Consider the following 18308-nt stretch of genomic DNA (forward strand, 5'->3'; position numbering starts at 1 on the left):
CAAGCACCAGGACTCCCCTACCAACCTGGTCGAAACACAGATTACGGGGCTGCCCCCAAGTTGCTCGGTTCAGCAGGTCTGCCACGGGGCCTGGGAATCTGCATCCCTACCAAGGGGCCGATGCTCTTGCCGATGGCCCACGGACCCAGTGGCTTTGACAGTAACCACACTCTCTCACATCCACGGCTGAGACGAACAGTTGCTTGTTTCTTGCTCAAGCTGCAAGTTCCTGGTGGTTGGGCTGGGGTCTCCCTCCGGGAACATGCTCGCTGGAGACACAGTCACCCCAGGAACATGGCTGCTGAGATGCAAGAGGGAACCACCGAGACCGCCAGAGCCACACGCCACTCCCTCTCGGCATCGGCTGTCACGAGCCAGGGGGCCAGGCAGGATTGTCTTTCTCTGTTTAGCTGGACAGCAGAAGCGGCAGCCTGGGGACCTGGCACCCCTGCAGGGCAGTCAGGGTCTGAAGGACCAAGGCTTGTGGAAACTCCCCCACGAGGCGGGAGGCTGAGCTCTGGCCACAGCCCAAGGCCTCTCAGGGCACAGCTCTGCCCAGTGCCCCCTGCCGCTTCTTCTGAGGAGGAGCTCCTTTGGCGGATGGTCTGGCCCATGCCTTCCTTCCACTGTGACCATGATGAGGGTTTTGAGAGTTTCCACTGTCCTGAGATTGGGGTCACACATTGGTTTAATGCAGGGGAAGGCCCTGGTCACACTTAAGAAGACAGCCGATCACATCTATTTACGGTGGAAACAGTCATCTTGATTTATTGAAAAACTATTACAATTATTCCTCTGTTACACAGGTTTAAAATATTTTAAAATACCCTTTCCTGGGCATTACAGTGGAAACGTGTGAACACGTCTATTGGGTTTCCGGGAAGTGTACAGTGTGTCGCTTGACATCCTATCTTAAAGGGCCTAATGTCCTAGAATATTCACCGTAGGTTTCCTTTTGACCATTCTCCTTTTCTCTTCATCAACCTCTGTCCAATTATATAGATGAGGGGAAAAAATAAAATTACACCAAAAGAATTTCTGCAAATATAAGAAGTAATTTTATTGCAATACATCATAGCTGAGTGGTCTGGGGAGAATGGGACATGTTTTGACTCAGTACAAATCACAACAGCTTTGAAGGGACCAACGGAGGACAGATTGACAGAACTTGGTGGGATGAGAAATCAAAATGGAATCACATGACCTAGACAAAGCCCACAGGGCGCCCTGTGGCAACGACCCGATATGGCTTTTCCTTTGAAGAGATGAAGGGCAGGGTCATTGGCAGACGCTGGCATCCTGGGTGCGGAAGAATCTCAAAGCCAGACTTTTCTTTGGCAAGAGCAAGACTCAATTTCTAGGGGATTTGGGAACTCTTCGTGGTGGTGGTGGTGGTGGGTATTGTTACTCCTGGGATGCTCTGCTGCGGTTTCCTAAGCTGGAACCACGGTCCGATGGGGCAGGGTGGGCGGAGAACAGCACCAGGGCTGGGACCTGTCACAACTCCTCCTGAGGGGGCTGCACAGGGCCTCAGGGCCCGTCTCGCTTCTCCCATCCTGGCAGGAAAGGGCATTGCACAAGGGCAGCTTTTCACAGTAAAGGAATCACCTTTCCTGCCAGCCCAGCAAGTCCTCGCCCTCGCGCGGTGAGGAGGACCAGTACCGGGCGGAGCCTGGCTGGCCCGAGCACCCAAGCAGCTGAGACCCACGCCCAACACATTTGCAGACGGAAATCCAAATTGCTTTCATGGGGATAAGGCACAGCTGGTGACCCCGGCGGGACTCACCGAGTTCATTGCACATTTGTCTGTCTGCCGAGGCCACACGGAGGGCAGCCCCGCTGAAGGCCACGTGCTGCCTCGATTCAGTCCTTGCAAACAGCAGCAACAACACAGCAACGACGACAACGCAGAAGTCAGCACCACAAACGTTCGGCAACGGAACACGACCTGCCATCGTTTCACTGTGGGTCACGCGGGACGCGTCCGCGTGTTGTGTGTGTGTCTTCCGATCACAGACGCACAGCCTAAGAGTGGTACCCCGCCTGGAGCGGCGTCGCTGCTGTCTGGGAGGAGGGCAGGGCTACGGGAGGGCAGGTGGCAAAAACCTAGATGGTGGCGCGAGAGCCAGGAGGGAGAGAGATGGGGAATGAGGCCCAGCAGGCAGCCCCAGGGTCACCTTCAAGGAGATCTTAACACATAGCACCACAAAAGAGTGTAAACATAAGCACCAATTTTCATTGAATTATCATCGACAGAAAATGCGGTTTCCCTGCCCTGGACATTCTCCCATCAGGCTCTGCAGGAAGAAACATGGAAAAAGGGAGCAATTAAAATTAATTTAAGCCTAAGTGCATGTGGAGAAGACAGAGTATAAGATCCTTTTTTCTTTCTCTCTCCGTTTAAAAAAAAATCCAGAGCTAATCAAAGGCTTGTCTGAAAGGGGCACTGGCAGCTGCTTGGCGACAGGAGAGTGAATGCTGGCTGCCTGTGGCAAATTCCCAATTCATCACACGTCCTGGAGCGGGCGGGGGTCCCAGGGGGACTGCAGCGGGGTTCACAGGCATGACTGAAAGTCAGGGACACTGAGCATGTATGACAATACAATACAGATATTTACTTAAAACTCACAGAAACAGAAGCACCTTTAATCCATCGCAAAGGCACACACAGGATGCCATTTGGCCTGTGAATGGATCTTGTTAAAAACGGAGGCTCTGGAGGGCGGGGTGACCTTTACAAGGCTGGCCTCGGAACAAGGTTTGAAGGTCAGGGGAAAATACACATCTTCAAGTTGATTTTATTTTTTTTAAGGCGTGATCTCCAAATACGGCAGCCCTACCCTTCTCCGTGAAGACCATCCACGGGCTGGGGGCAAGGCCCGTGGGCCCCGCTCCCTTCCCAGGGAGCGCGGCGTCGCCGGGCCGGGGCTGCTGGAAGCGGGCGGCTGCAGGGCATCTAGGTCATGTGATTCGGCTCCAGGGTGGGGGCGCGGACGCGGCTCTTTCCCTTTGCTCTCGTGCGGGGGCGGGCCGGCGCCGTGCGAGGGGCGAGGGGCCCTCACTGTCCGGACGCCCGCAGGCGGCGCGCTGAGGTCACGAGGTTGCTCTTGGGGCCGGGCTCGCGGCTCCTAGCCCAGGAAGCAAGCCGGCCCCACTTCAAATCCGAATTTCTGTGACGCTTCCCCGAAGTCGTTGAACATAATGTCGACGATGGGCACCTGCTCCACCTTGGGCGTGTCGATCTCCAGAACCGTCTTCTGATACCCTTTCTTCGTCTGCAGGGGGTGGGGGAGAGCAGGATGGGTCAGCAAGGGCGGTCCACGCCCGCCACACCCTCCCTAGCTCCGAAACCCGCCCCCAGCAGGATGACCGCCGCGGGAGCTGGCATCCCACGCCAGGACACCATCCAGCCCCGACACTTGGGAGCAGGACGCAGCATAGGGAGGCTGTGCTGAGGGTCCTCAGCCCATCGGGACCCACGCTTACATCCCCGCCAGCTGGGACCCCCCATTGAGCCCCAGGGATCTGCCCCAGGGCAGTCCAGCCAGGTTGAGTCAGCCCTCCCCAGCTCCAACCACCTGCCTCACTCCCGTGAGCATCTGGGTTCCCGCCCAGCACCACCCTGATGGACCCACCTTCCGGGTGGGAGAGTGAACCCCAGGGGGTACAGAACTGCCCCCCGGAGTGCTGGCTCCCTTCCCCCACCGGCCGCGTCCCCCAGAATGCAGGCGGTGAAGGAGCAAGTCCGCGCTGGACGGAGAGCCACCCACACGCAACCCTGAGCACCAGCACGCCTGTCAGGGGTGCGCTGGCCCCGCCCCGGCAACGCCCCCAAGACAAGGGTCCGGGATCATCTCAGACGCCGCCCACCGGCCTGTTCTAGACCAGTGGTCTTTTCTGCCTCGCCTGAGAACGGGCGCGGCCTCAGAGGGATCTGGTCCCAGGGAGGCTGTCCCTCCACCACCCAATCCCCCACGACGGGTGACTAGTCCAGGGAGAAGGCAGCACCTCCCGGGGCCTTGAGCCCCTCCAGCAGGATAGTGTGGGCACGACCCTCTCAGGGAGGCCATAACCATCACCTGGGTGACCATGAAAAGCCCCCGGAGCCCCATGTGGCCCTGGCAAGGGGGTCAGAGAGTCCAGCTGCTAGGAGGTGGCCTCCACTCTCTGGGTGGCAGGCTGCAGGACGGCCCTGGCCCCTGACTTCCAGGTGGATCACTCCTCAGGGGGCACCCGCCTGGTGAGGACAGCCTCAGCAGGGAGCTTCACGGGTCAGTCGCTCAGCAACCTCAGGCACCTTCAGGGACTGACTGTGTGCAGCCCCAGACCTGATGGGGAAGCCTTACCCCCTGGGTGACTGTGTTGGGAGGTCATTAGGTCACTGGGATGGGGCCTCATGACTGGGGTTTGTGCCCTTTTAAGAAGCAGGTGGAGTGTTAGCTTGTAACCCTGTGTGAGGACGAGGGGAGGTGGGGCGGCCGCGTGCAGCCCTGTGTGAGGACGGGGGGAGGTGGGGCGGCCGCGTGCAGCCCTGTGTGAGGACGGGGGGAGGTGGGGCGGCCGCGTGCAACCCAGGGGAGGGCCCCTACTGGCCTGGACGTGAGCCTCCAGCACTGCAAGGGTGATGGTGCTGTTGATAAGCCCCTGGTCAGCAGTGATCTGACCAGCAGCTCAAACAGACCAGGACAGATGCTGGGCCAGAGCCAGCCCGCTGAGCTACCCCCACATTCGTTACCCTCCGAAACTAAGTCAGGTGACTGATATCCACTATTTTAGGTGCCAAATCTGGAGGGTGACTTGTTACAAGCAATGGATGACTCCCATACTCGCTGCAGCTCGTTTTTCTCCACTGGAGGACGGGTACCCTTGCTCCATGGATGTGCAGAGGATGGGCGGAGCCTCATGGAACAGGGTTCCCGGCCCGGCCTCCATGAAGGCGCCTCTGGACTGAGCCTGGGAGCGACCTGCTCTGAGTTTCCTTCAGAATCTCCACAACCCTCAGACTCGCCTCCCCTCGGCCCTGCTTTCACAGGAAGGGAGCACCCTCAGCGGGCCAGCCTAGGGCTGCTGTAATGCCAGGGCCAACACTTCAGAGTCAAGTGTCCTCCCGGGAGCTTGTTAGCACCGCTGGCTTCAGCCCGTCCTGGAGACAGGATTCAGGGGGCTGAGAGCGGGATGCGGCATCTGCCTCGTGTAGGTGTATCTTGGGCAATTCTGACACGCGTGGGTCACAGTCATCCTCTGAGCAACAGTCTGAAGGGCTTGTCCAGCGGCCAGGAGCTCAAGGCCACAGATGCCGTGGGCTTCCAGCAGACGGGCCGAGGCCTGGCCTGGGGGGAATAGCCAGCCCTCCACTGCCAGGGAAGGGGCTAAGGACCACGGCAGCTTTGTGGGTGCTGGGAGGGACTGGGGGCAGTGAGGCTGAACTCAGAGCCCCCAGAGGGGACGCCATCCTCGCCTCTTCAGGCAGGGAGCCCTGGGAGGAAGCTGAGCCCTTTCCTTCCCTTCCGTCCAGCAAGCACGGTTCAGAGTCCACCCATCCCTCTGTCCCAGCTCTGGCCCTGGTCCGACCACCACCCAGCAGGGGCTCGAGCGGACGGCCGCCCTGGCCTCTAATGGGCCTCCGCTGTCATGGGGAGCTGGGCAGCCCAGCTTGCCTCTCCTCCACAAAGCGGCCTTGGCTGCACCAGCGCCCGCCTCCTCCTCCCACCAGGGATGGCAGCATGTGCCAAGCTGGCAGGCGCTTCCTCCTGGACGGACGGGGCCCCAGCGCTGCGGTTATCAGAGCACTCAGAGGGGCCTCTGTGAGCACTGCGCTCCATCACCCCGTTACTCCTGAGGCATAAATGACCACCATGGGCTGGCAGTGGCCCCCAGGGTGTGCGGAGCTGCATAAACCACGGGATTCACGTGGCAGGGCTCCTGGGGCCTCTGTCCAGGGATTCGAGCCTCTGCACTCCGGGCCCCGCCCATCAGGCTGCACAGCCGCACCACACCAGAGTCCAAATCCCAGTGTCTCTGGTCCTTACTACAATGTGGACCGAGCGGGCCTCCAGGGAGGCAGGCCTCTCTGCCCCAAGCCTGCGTTCCTCGAGCCTCTGGCATGAGTGCCTGTGAGGGGTGTGACCTTTCAAGTCGTGGCTGCACTTACGACGGGCGGTGGCGTGGCACGGGGTGAGCAGAGCACGGCCGCTGCAGGCCGTCCTCCAGAAGCGCCCAGCACCCCAGCTCCGTGCTCCACCCGGCCTGGGCCTCCTCGCGTCCCCTCTCCTGCCTGCCCTCTAAGCCCATTTTCCCCATCAGCTGGGTTACTCTCTTTAGACACGACCTCTCCACCTTCTCAAAGACAGACTCTTTCCAGGAATAAAGACGCCAAGCGCTGGGTGCAGACATTTCCACGATGCCAGGTCTTGCTGTCGCGCCGGAGGTGCCCGGAGGACCAGCTCGGAGCGTGGCAGCGATTGCCAGGCTTTCTGGAGCCACAGCAGCCGACCGGGTCTGTGCTTCTCTCAAGGAGCAGCTCAGGGCCTGGATCTCACGTGGGTCTCAGGGTCGGGGTGCCTGGGTGGCAGGGCTGGCTTCGGTGGGTGGAGACAAGGAGCCGGATCCTTCTGACCTCTGTGACTCGGAACCTGTGACTGTCCATCCTGAAGAATGGTGGCCCTCTGCCGGGCACTCTTGTCCCCAGAGGTGCGCGTGGCAATGCCACCTGCCCCTTCACCCCAGGTGCGTTTTCCCGGCATCCTTTCAGGGAAGGGCCCCTCTTCTGGAAAACCAGTCTCCGCCCTTTACCAGGTGATGTATATGGGCCAGCCAGAGCGTTTCCCTTTCTGCCAGGGGAGCCGGGGAGCTCAGCCCCGCTGCAGGCTCTGCCCTAGGGCTGACCCTCCTCCCCAGGTCCTCATTTCTCCTCCTCTTACACCTGACTGCCTCACGCTCGGGAGCCCGAGCTGCCCCAAAAATAGGAAGGGCGATGATTCTGGGCTCACGGCGGCTCAGCGCTCCTCCGGCACGTTCCTCCTGGAGCAGCCCCGTGAATCAGTGCTATTCTTGTCTTCTTTTGTAGGAGGCAGACACGAGACAGGGTTTTAGTTAGCACCTCATGACCTCTGGAAGCAGCTTGGGGTTTGCGTCAGGAACGTGAGCAGATGCTGGACGACCAGGGCTTCTGGAGCTTTGGATCCTTTTCCCCAGGGTACCCTGCATCCCCTGACCTCAGGGAGGGACCCGCTCTGCACAGGCCACGGTCAGGTCCAAAGGACTGACCCACACCAGGGCCAGGGGCCAGGGCATCTGGGGGCGGGAAGGCTGCCCCATGGGGCACCCTGGCCCCATGCCTGCCCTGCGCACGCTCACCTCTAATCCTCAAAGAACCCTGGGGGTTATAACTAGATCGTTTTTTGGGAAGAAGGACTGGAGCTCCTCAGCCGAAAGGCCCAGGCCAGTCCCAGCAGAGCAGCCAGGGAGGAGGCAAGATGTGAGTCTGGTTCCACCTGAGTCCTGCTCTTAGCAGTGGGTCAGCACCTGCCTTCCCGCTGGCCTGCTGGGCTCATCCCAGATGCCCCAGGCTGGCCAGGTGGCCAGACCGCCTCGACGGACCTTAGGGAGAACCCTCAGATCCCACACGCCCCGATAGTATGGGACGCGGATGCAGAGGCAGGAGCGCTGGCTGCTCGCAGGCACGCAGAGGCAGCTTGGTGCCCGGGATGCCTGCCCCCGGCTGGGGACGCTTGTGACCAGCTCTGACACACGCCCTGGCCACTCTGTTCAATAAGAAGGTTGGAGCCAAGTGTAAAACCTCCAGAACCAAGAAGAACCAGAAGGGATCGCAGATGGTTTTCTCCATGTGGAAATCCATGGGAAGGGCCCGACTGGGACTGGGTCCTGGGACGGAGGGAAGGGCTTCCCGACCATAAGATGGGAGGCTGGCGCCTTCCAGAGGAGGGTGTCCACAGAGGCTGGCACCACGCAGTGGGCCCTGGACACCCAGCAGAGCAGAGCCTACACTAGCCAAGTCCCCGAGGGAGCCAGGCTGGGCAGGGACCTCTGGCAGGTCTCTGGAAGCGGGTGGTGGGAGGTCAGTGGTCCGATGTCAGAGGGGGCAGTAAGACCAGCAGGACAGTGATTCCTGGTGATCCCCCGACCTCCAGCCTCGGACAGGCCACACGGGAGACCCATCTGAGGGTTTTACCAGGACTGGGCCCTGTGCAGGGCTGCACTGAACATTTCCCAGTATCCCAGTTCAGAAGGACCCAGCTCAGTTCTAGGGGCTGACCCTCACTTGGGAGGCACATGTAGGGGTGCAGGGGGGCAAGCACAAAGTCCAAAGAGTGAAGGCAGCCCAGCCCTGGCCGGCCTCTCGGGCCTGAGCAGAGCATCCTTCCCAGAGGGCGGCACGGGGTCCAGGGGGCGGACCCAGTGTGGGCCGGGGATGTCACGATCGGGCAGCTCCACTGCCTGCTGTCTGCAGATATCTCCCAGGGTGGCCATGTTCTCGGGCTCAGCCTCAGCTCCGGCCACTCCCCAAAGGGGAGGCGTCTCAACTTCCGAATCAGACCAAGAGCACTTCACAGCACCCCAGGCTCTCGGTCAGGGACCCGGGCTCAGCCTCTCCAACTCCGGCACCTCGGGAGGGCCCGGCTGTGGGCTACGGAACTCCACGTCCACCAGCCACGGCCAGCCCTCACTGCACCCAGCACCCAGCACACAGCAGGTGCCCAGGAAGTTTGTGTCGAGCAAACGACCGCGGGCGTCCGCCCGCCCCACCCCGCCCCGCCCCGCCCCGCCCCGCCCCAGCACAGACACTCACGGCGCAGCCGTCCACCAGGGCACGGATGTAGGGGCTGTTGTCATACGACATCTCCTCGTCGTTGGAGCCCAGGAAGCGCATGGCCTTGTCGTAGCTGCCCGTGGCGGCGTCCTGCCAGGCCACCGACTGGTAGCAGTTGTAGGTGATGTTCTGGTGGGCGGAGGCGCTGAGCAGCCGCAGGAAGGTCATCTGGACCACGCCCACGGGGTTGCCCTCGGCGTCCACGTAGGAGAGCTGCAGGGTGACAGGAGGGGGGCTCAGCAGGGCGGGGACACGCGGTCGCGCAAGGCCCCTCGTCCACATGGGCGGGCTTGGGAGCTTCAGCCTGGAGCTGTCTCCTCTGGAGTGCAGGCCGTGCCAAGGGCCCCACCTGGAAACAAGCCACACACCCGGGTCCCCGGGCCAGCACTTGCTGGCTCTCTGGGGGGCTCCCTTGAACACAGTGAACCCCGCCTCATTTCCTTCAAGGACCCAAGTAACCCACCCACTCCTTGCCTGGCTGGTCCCTACTCTGCCTCTGGGGCCCAACTCATATGCATTCTCTTCCAGGAAGCCTGCCTGGGTTAGACGTCCTCGCCCAAGGTGGCCTGGCTCAGTGTCCGTCTTTCCTACTGGCTGTAGGGCCCTCCACACCAGGACTGGACTCCTGTGTTGGGGGTCCCTGGGGTCTGGTCGCTGGCCCTCCTTGGACCAAGAGTACCCTGAGCACAGGAGCTTGGCGTGCACATCCCTGTCTCTGGGCCCTGAGCTCAGCATAGGAAGGTGCTCATTAGATGATGCTGACCACTGGCTGGTCGCCGTGACGTACAAAGACCTGACCGGGGCCGTGAGAACTGGACACAGAAAGGGCAGGAGGCCTCGGAGAGGGACAGGCCAGTTGGACATGAGGTATGGGGTGCTTGGCCAGCAGACAGGAGGACCAGCCTGTGAGAGGGTCACGGGCCATATGGCCGAGAGCCAGAAGCCTGGAGGGACTGGGCACTTCCCTGAGCACAGGGAAAGGCCTCTGCTACCCACTCCCTGGGTGTGGACCCAGGGGAGAGCACAACGGGTGTGGAGGCCTAGGGGTCAGGGGTCAGCCTTGCCCATGTGAGCGGGCAGCCTGAAGTCGGGGCGAGACACCCGGGAGCGAGGGCAGGCTGGTTCCCAAGTGACTCCTCGGCGTCACGGGCCGGGAACTCAGCGGGCCAGTGCCGGGCGCCCCGAGGGACGGATCAGCTTCTGCACTTTCTCAGAGGCGGCTCTGTGAGCTGCTACACCTGGCAGGGGCGGGGGCTCCCAAACCCCTGGGATGAGGCAGGTCTCTCCATCCCCGAAGACCCTCCTCTCAAACCCAGCAGAGGGAGCTCGGCTCGTCCTGGGTCCCCATCAGACAGGGGGCGGGCGAACGTCAGGGCCTGACACCCCAGGTCCTCCCGACACACGGCTGCTTCACCTCCGCGTTGCCTCAGACCCCGGCGCCCGGCTCAGCCAGGCAGGTGCACTAGCTGCCCCCACGCACACAGAGGCAGCTTGGTGCCAGGATGCCTGCCCCTGGCCGGGGACGCCTGTGGCCAGCTCTGTCCAACAGAGAGTTGGAGCCAAGCGTAAATGCTCAGGAACCAAGAAGAGCCAGAAGGGATTACAGACAGTCTACTCTACGTGGAAATCCACGGGAAGGGCCCTCAAACACCTGTGCTGATCACACGAGGGGGACTTGAAGTCGATACTGTCCGTGTATTTAGAGATCTTTGTGTGAGGACAGCTGATGGCGGCGAGCCAGGCCTGGCCTCCTGCTCCTCCCCACCCGAGCGGGAAGAGCGCAGAGCGGCCAGCCAGCTCCCCACGTGGCCGCCGGCCGCCAACTTCCAGCTAGACCTTGAGGAGAGAGAGGGGATACCAACCGCGGTCCAGGCCGTCGGGCGCTCCTCCTGGAGGGAAGGTGACTGACTGGAGGCAGGAGGCATGCGCAGAGAGAGGCGGGGGGCAGTGCTGGACACAGAAGGACCTGAAGCTCCAGAGCCAGGCAGGGTGAGGCCCGGGCTCCGCCCACCCCGAGCCCCACGTTGGCATCCCAGAGCCCTGGGTGAGCCCCTCCCCTCCTGGGGAAAGGGGCTGTGCAGCGTCCCCTTCATGACGCCCAGAGCAGCCGGCCCAGAAAAGCGCCTGTTTCTCTTGGGGGGGGACCTGCATCTACGCCCTGTGACGCCCACTGTGACGGTCACAGGCAGCTAGAGACGATGCGGCCAGAACATGGCGGGGATGTGCGGCCGTCCCCGGAACCGTCCCAGCTCCCCGGCCTTGGTCAACTGTCTGTGAAGCAGGACGCAAGGAGGAGTGGGCTCGGGCTGGCGGCTGAGAGGGGGTGCTCTGCGCCCTCGTCTGCGGAATCAGGCGGTGGGCGTGGGGGTGAAGGGCCCCGTCTGGAGAAGCTCACCAGCACGGCTGCAGAAGGGACCTGGCCCCGGCCCCTCCTCCTCCTGAGTCCTGCGCCCACCCACCAGCATCCGCAGGGCTCAAGTGCCCCGGGCACTGCCCTCCCAAGGGGGCACCCACTTCAGGTCCTTCTGCGTGCCAGAGGCTCTGTCCTGAGGACAGCCCCAAGGCGGCGTGGGAAGGAGAGTCAGCAGGAGGGAGGGGGAGAGGGTGCCTGGGTGTCCGCACAGACAGACGAAGCCCATGACGAGGCAAGGCGAGCGCAGACTTTGTGTCTGGAAAGAGCTTCGGTGACCGGGGTTCGAGCGCACGGGGCGTGAGCTGTTAACTGAGCACACAGCACCTTGGGGTCTGGATCAGGGTCCCCAGGGTGGACCGCTGGGAGGCCCCACTCTGAGTCCCAGGGGAGAGCGGCCCTGGGCCCCTAGGAAGCCGACGAGGGCAGAGGGTCAGGCCCACGCCGTGGACCCGAGAGCTGCTTCTGAGAGACAAGCTCGTCCTCCCAGGGCCACCGGGCAGACCCTGGCGGAGGAGGGGACGCAGGAAGCGAGGGGCTCTGGTGGCACCTGCAGCGTGGCCGTGTCTGGAACCTGGGCCTTGAGCTCATCGGAAGGGGCACAGAACCCTGCACTGGGCACCGAGTCAAAGGCCCAGAACGTTCTGGGAAAACGCCCTCCCGGGCGGAAGCAGTCACAGCCCCAGGGGATCGGGTGCGACGGGCCTCAGTCTCTCAACCCCTGGAGACCCACCAAGTCCAGTCCTTCCGAGGGAGGCCAGCTGCCTGCACTCCGGATAGACCATTTAAGACTGGGTCCCCGCAAGTTCGCTTGGGGACTAGCACGGCCGCGTGTGACACAGCGGAGGAGCCTGTGGCCCCTCGGCCCAGCTGCAGCAAGGGCGGGGCACGGGGCACGAACCCTGGAGGGGCTGGACGGCTCAACGGGCCAGGGCCCACGCCATCCGAGCTGCCCACTAGGACTGAGCTAAATAAACCCTCCACTCCTGGGATCTGTGGTCTCGGTTCCCGGCAGCACCCAGCCGGGGGCTCTGAAAGCCAGCCTCACGCCCTCCACCTGATCAGACAGCCGTCCGGCTGCCCTCGGCTAGAGTGGACCCCTGTCGGCGCGGCAGGAGGGGCCAGCCTGAGCCTGGCGGTCACGGCAGCACAGCAGTTTGGCCAAAGGGCGAGAGCAGGTGCGGCGCTGGGGGTCCGTCCATGCAGAGCCGAGCCAGGCCGAGCCGCGAGCAGGCAGCCCCGGGCCACTTACCAGCGACCCCCGCTTGTACTGACTGTACCAGGTGGAGGGCTGCTCTTTGGGCCAGCGGGCCATCTTACTCTGCAAGATACGAAACGGGCGGGTCTAAACCACACCGCAGCTCGGCGGGGGCCGTCTTACCAGTTTGCCACGCTTGAACTCACTGAACCAGGAACCCGGGTTTTCTTTGGGCCAAGAAGTGATTCTGGCCTAAACATCGAGGCGGGAGGCGGGAGGGAGAGAAACAGAGAGAACGAGAGCGTTACTGCTGCCTCCTCGAGACGCAGGTGCGCAGTCTCCCTGCCGAGTGGAGCAACTGCAACGGCGGGCCAGCCCTTCCAGCGCCCCACCTCCCCTGGAGCTGGCGCCCGCCCCGGGACAGGCCTGTGACCACTGGCCCTGGCGCTTTCCAGGGGTCAGCACCAGCTCACGGGCAGGATCAGAGTTTGCTTCTGATCGCTTCCGTGTGTCCAGCACCAAGTACAGAGCCTTGCGCTTGGCGACTGCAGAGACACGTTCCTGGAGCGGATGAATGAAGGGGTGGGCGCACGGCTGCCCCCGCATCTCACCCGAGTGAGGACAGGAAAAACAATAGGGCCGGTTACTGCTGACGCGCCGGTGGGCACCCTCTCGTCTGACCCCCCGATCTAGGGGCGGCCTAGGGGCGCGGCTTCATCTCCAAGGCCTCTTCCTGGGGACAGCGCGGGCAGGAGCCCCGCCAGGGTCCAGCCAGGGGTGAGGCGCGCACGCCTCCTGCCTGTGGTGTGTGCACTGGTGGCAGCTGTGGTGTGTGTGCCGAGTGGGCGGCGGGGCATCCCCTCCGGGGAGACCGCCCGTGAGTCCAGCCTGTTCCCAGCCGTCCCTCTGGTCCTCTGCCTGTGCCGCGGGTCCTGGGCCCCATCCCCGGCTCCTCTCCTAAACTTGGCTCGTGCAGGGGAGCCTGAGCAGTCGCCCCAGGGGAGGGCCAGTGCGTCCAGCCCGCCTTCCATCCCGCAGGACCCTGCCCCGGGTTCCGAACCTCTGCTCTTGGTGCTGCGCTCAGCTAGCGTGAGGACTGCAGGAGCGGGGCTGCGGGCAGGGGCGGGCCTCACCCAGACCTCTCCTGCTGCCTAGGGGTCCCTGCAGCCCGGGCGACTGGGCACGTCTCCACCCGCCCAAGGCCCCCAGCCTGTGGGCCCGTGGAGGTCAGCACATGAGCAGAGGAAGAGCAAGGAGCCGCGGGGCTCACTCAGTGCCTGAAGCCCACCGTCCGCCCGGCTCCACCACCCGGGAAGGCTCCTGGGGGTTCCCCTGGCTCCCCGGCAGTGAGGCCGTCTGCAAACAGACAGCAACGCAAGGACGTGGAACAGCTTTTTTCCACCTGCATTTCCCCCGGGGCCTCCGTCAGAGGCAGGGCCGGGGGCTGGGTTTCCTCATGACCCACAGGGATCTTGCTGTCGGGAGTGCGTTTCCCCAGGATTTAAAATCCCAGGTCAGGGGAGAGTGAGCACGAGCCAGGGTCCCTGCAGTGTCCCGGTCAGCGCAGGGCCTGTTCCTGTGGCGCCCTGGGCCCCCCCGTGGGGATCGTGAACCTCAGGGACTGGCACCGCGGCGGCTCCCCTCAAGGGAAGCGGCCCTGGGCGTCAAGGCCGCTGGAGAGTCGAGGACGAGGGTGCCGGGCGTGACCCTGGACCCACATGGCTCCAGGAACCCGCCGTCCCCGGTTTGCGGCAGGGACGGGGAGCCGTCGGGGCATGATGTCATGGAGGAGAGTGTCCAGGAGGTGCAGAGGGCACCACGGCCCAAGACTGCACCATCTTCCCAGCTAGAGACCTCGCCCTCCTTCCTCAGCTGTCCTGGGCCAAAGAGAGCCCAGCTTCCAACGCGTGCTTGAGAAGGCAACACGTGACAGCCACACATGCTTGTCCCTGCACGCCATCCACACACCACCCACATGCCATCCACATGCCACCCACACGCCACCCACACACCACCCACGTGCCATCCACATGCCACCCACGTGCCACTCACACGCCATCCACACACCTCCCACATGCCTTCCACACGCCACCCACACTCCACACACCACTCACGTGCCATCAACGTGCCACTCACGCCATCCACATGCCACCCACACACCATCTACACGCCACCCACACGCCACCCACTCAGCATCCACACACGCTGGTTTACACCTGTCCACACACACAGACACCACCACAGAGGCGAGGCCTCTAAAAGACCACGGGCGACTGAGATGGACACCTTACAGAGTCTCCACGGATCAGAGCCTCACTGAACAGCCTATGAAGGAATCCACTGTGCTCAGGAGCAAGCACCCTAGAAGCTGCCACTCAGGGTTTCAGCAAACGCCACCTTCCACAAGGCGTGTTTGGGTTACTTGGCCCTTCAAGGCCTTCCACGGGCTTCAGGCGGGTCTGAGGTCAGGACTACGGGGTCATTTTGGGAAGGATCTGACCAACCAGTGGTGGAAATCCTAGCTCCGGGGGTAGTCCGGGGAAGAAACCCATGCGCCAGGCCCTCCTCAACCTTCCACACACGAGACCGCACCAAGCCCGTCCCATCACTAGCAGTTTCTCCTCGAAGGAAATTCAAGTCTATTTCTGGAGGAGAAACCTTAATTTTGGAACTGGTTTTCATTTCCTGGTTTCACAGGTGGCACAGCAGGATTCCCGGGCCAGCCCCGCCCCCCCAGGAGAGGAGGTGATGGGGCGGGCACTCACCCCCTCGGACTTCTTGTCGGGGAAGACGCACGTCGAGCCCCCGGCCGTGAAGTTGCAGTACACCTTGAAGGAGTCCCGGGAGCAGCCTTGGTTCGGATCCACCCAGTATTCGCCTGGACCACAGGGTCAAGGTCAGGGTCGGGGTCGGGGTTGGGGTCAGGGTCAGGGAGGCAGACTGGGAGAGCTGCCCCCTTGATGGTACAGAAGCAGCTGCCACTGGGTGGCCCAGCACGGGCACGGCCTGGCCTCGCGCGGCTGCACGGCCCCCTCTGGGCGACCCTAAGGGCCTCCCACTGTCCCTGCTGGGCCCATGGAGCCACGGGGACAGGCTGGTCCCCAGAAGCACAGCCAGAGCATGAGGCCCACAGGGCCCGGCTCTGGGTACCCAGGAGGGTGGCTCTCCCCGCTGGGCCTGTGGGTGGCTGGGAGCCCAGCGGTGCTCCGGGAATGGTCCCGGAAGTTCACGCACGTGGGGTCGGAGTCAGCAGCACGGGGCTGGTTTGCGCTTTTACGGTATCCTGGAGCCTAAGCGGTGCTTCCCCAGGCGCAACAGCGAACACCAGCGCGAGGACTCACGCACAGACGCAGCTGCCGCCGGAGCCCCGCGGCCGCGCGCACGTCCTGACGGGGACGTGCTGCACCCCCATTTACAGACGCGGAGCACCGGCTCCCGGCAGAGCGCGTGGCCCGCCCGACAACGACGGACTCAGACTAGACTCCGCTCCGTGCGACCCACGCCTCGACCTCCTTCCTGGCTCCCAGGACGGCTTCCCGCTCTCCTGCGATGCCTCGCCAGGTGATGGGGCGGAGGCCCCTGCACCCCCATCCCCCCACGGGAGGGACCTGAGCGAGGTGCGTGCCGCCCAGGCATGGGTCCCTGCCACCGCCCGCTCCGTGCGTCCCCAGGCCCGCGGCCGCCCTACCATCGGGGAAGTCGGGGTGGCAGAGCTGGAGGTCTTTGCAGGTGCGCGCGGGGTTCTGCGGCGTGCCCAGCGGCCGCTTCATCTGCTCGATCTCCAGCTTCAGGGAGTTGAGCGAGCCGAAGATCTCCTCCATGCCGTCCGCATAGTCCATGTACTGCTCGCCCTCTGCGTCGTCCATCAGCTGGCTGGCGTCGATGTTCCGCCGGGTCCTGGACGCCTGGATCGGCAGGGGCTGGATGACCTCGCCCGGGGGGCCCTGGGTGGGGAAGAGGGCAGCAGTGGGTGGGGCAGGGCAGGGCCCACAGCAGGGCCGCAGCTGCAGGCACCTGTCCATCTCAGCACGCTCTTCTTCCCTTTCCTATGTCTCTGGAACATTCCACACGACCCTGCAGGGCCTTGCCCGGTGCTGCCTGACCCCTGCCCGAAACACGCATGCACACACACCTGTTCACACAGAGGCAGGTGGGTGTGCTCACACACACGTGGGCGTGCTCACCCTTCTTCTTTTCCCAACCAGACTTCCCAGGCCGAGGGGCCCTGGGCTGACCTGTGTCCAGGGCCAGGCCCCGCCCCACCACACATCACACACTGTTCAGAATGTTTTGGGATTGAACCACACAAACATTCTTCCCACATTCTCTCGGCATTAGGGGACCCCCCCCCAGCTCCCGAGTCCTCAAGGGCTACTCACTGGTGGGCCAGGGGGTCCTGGCTGGCCTGCCTCACCCTTCGGGCCAGTTGGACCCTGCGGAGAAAGAAAAGAGAATCATTCATGGTCACTGAGGCCTGACGGGACCTGTCCACCTTGAGGTCGGGAACGATACCCGGGAGCACATGGGGAGAGGGCAGAGGGGCTGATCGAACGTGCTGGGCGCCCCCCAGCTGCAGATGTGAGAACCGGACACCTGAGGGGAAGCCTGGGGGGCAAAGCCCTTCCTTGGGCACAGGGAGCTGTGGTCTGAGGTGACTCAGGCTGGAGGCGGGTGCAGGGCAGGCCGGCCCCAGAGGAGGGGCATCAACCACCAGCCTCGAGAGGCAAGGGGGACGGGGGACCCCGGGAGGTTCTCAGCCCACAGCTGTACCCCCTCCAACCCTGGGCCCAGGGGCCGGTCAGGGTGATGCCACTTACCGAGGAGCCCTTAGCACCTTTTGGACCAGGGGGGCCCTGTGGAGAGGGGCAGGGCGTCAGTTGGGGGCGGCCCCTTCCCCCCAGGCCCCCGCTGTGACCCGCACCCCCACAGCCCTGCCTCCCTTGGGCCCTCCTCCTGCGCCCACGGCCCCTCCCAGGAGTCCGAGCTTGCACCTGCTTCACAGGGAGGCAGGTGGGGGGGCGTTCACCCACACGAAGGCTGGGGGTCCTGTGGGCCTCAGCCCAGCCCCCCCCCCCCCAGCAGGGAAATCGCAGCTCAAGCAGCCGGCGTGAGAAGCAACAGGGGCGTGGAGGCCCCGGAGGCCCTGACGTGGAGCCCCCAGCCCCTCCCGACAGCCTGCCACGGGGCCAGTGGCAGAGAAGCTAGGGCCACCTTCAGCCATGTGGACCCAGGCCTAGGTGGGGCTCAGAGGCTGATTGGTTTGGGGGAGAAGCAATTCAAGGCTCGAGGACGTGTCCTGGGTCTCCCAGCTGCAAGGGGAGGCCCCAGGCTGGTGCCTGGAAGCCGGGACCCCAGGTCCTCACGTCTGGGCCAGGCTGGCCCTGCTCGTGCAGATGGCGAGGGCCAGAAGGGACCGGCCGCTATCCTCACTGTCCCCAAAATGCCTACAGAGGACTGTTCACATGCCCTAAAAAGCCTGGAGACAGAGGCTCGCCTTCAACTCCCGCAGCTGAAATCAGGGCCCAGCGACCCACTTCCCGGTTTCCATCACTCAGAACTCAGATCAGAGATAATGAGCAGAGAAACCCGGGGGGGGGCCCAGACCCCACCCTGGGGCCCCACAGCTTCCCTGTGGCCACTCCTACCCTGTTCCCCCAGAACAACCCAGGGAGCCACACGCCCCTCCAGATACGCACCGGCAGGCCGGGGGGACCTGGGGGGCCAATCGGGCCGGAAGGACCAGTGATACCCTGAAAGGAGCAGAAACGCGGTCGTCATCGCCCAGATCAGGGGGGAGCCTGTCCTGCAGCCTCGGCCCCCGGCTCTCACTGGCCTCCTCCCCCAACTCGGACACGGGTGAGCAGAGCCCT

At 63.5% G+C, this 18308-nt stretch overlaps 1 protein-coding gene across 2 annotated transcripts in view; it reads right to left on the bottom strand.

Moving 5' to 3' along the window:
- Positions 1–1035: 1035 nt before the first annotated feature.
- COL5A1 (collagen type V alpha 1 chain) overlaps positions 1036–18308 on the bottom strand; it is a 139281-nt gene continuing 122008 nt past the window's right edge. Inside the window, exons 59-66 of one of the 2 annotated variants that reach the window (XM_027966118.2) lie at positions 18135–18188; positions 17256–17291; positions 16818–16871; positions 16127–16382; positions 15204–15316; positions 12493–12561; positions 8810–9043; positions 1036–3275 (exon numbers count right to left, since the gene is read on the bottom strand). In XM_027966118.2, coding sequence (XP_027821919.2) covers positions 3129–3275; positions 8810–9043; positions 12493–12561; positions 15204–15316; positions 16127–16382; positions 16818–16871; positions 17256–17291; positions 18135–18188 — 963 coding nt within the window. In that variant the 3' untranslated portion in view covers positions 1036–3128. Of the gene's footprint in view, positions 3276–8809; positions 9044–12492; positions 12562–12621; positions 12691–15203; positions 15317–16126; positions 16383–16817; positions 16872–17255; positions 17292–18134; positions 18189–18308 lie in introns of both variants that reach the window. The other variant, XM_027966117.2, reaches the window with a different exon arrangement.

The sequence above is a fragment of the Ovis aries genome, chromosome 3 (assembly GCF_016772045.2).
Source record: "Ovis aries strain OAR_USU_Benz2616 breed Rambouillet chromosome 3, ARS-UI_Ramb_v3.0, whole genome shotgun sequence".
Taxonomy (NCBI): domain Eukaryota; kingdom Metazoa; phylum Chordata; class Mammalia; order Artiodactyla; family Bovidae; genus Ovis; species Ovis aries.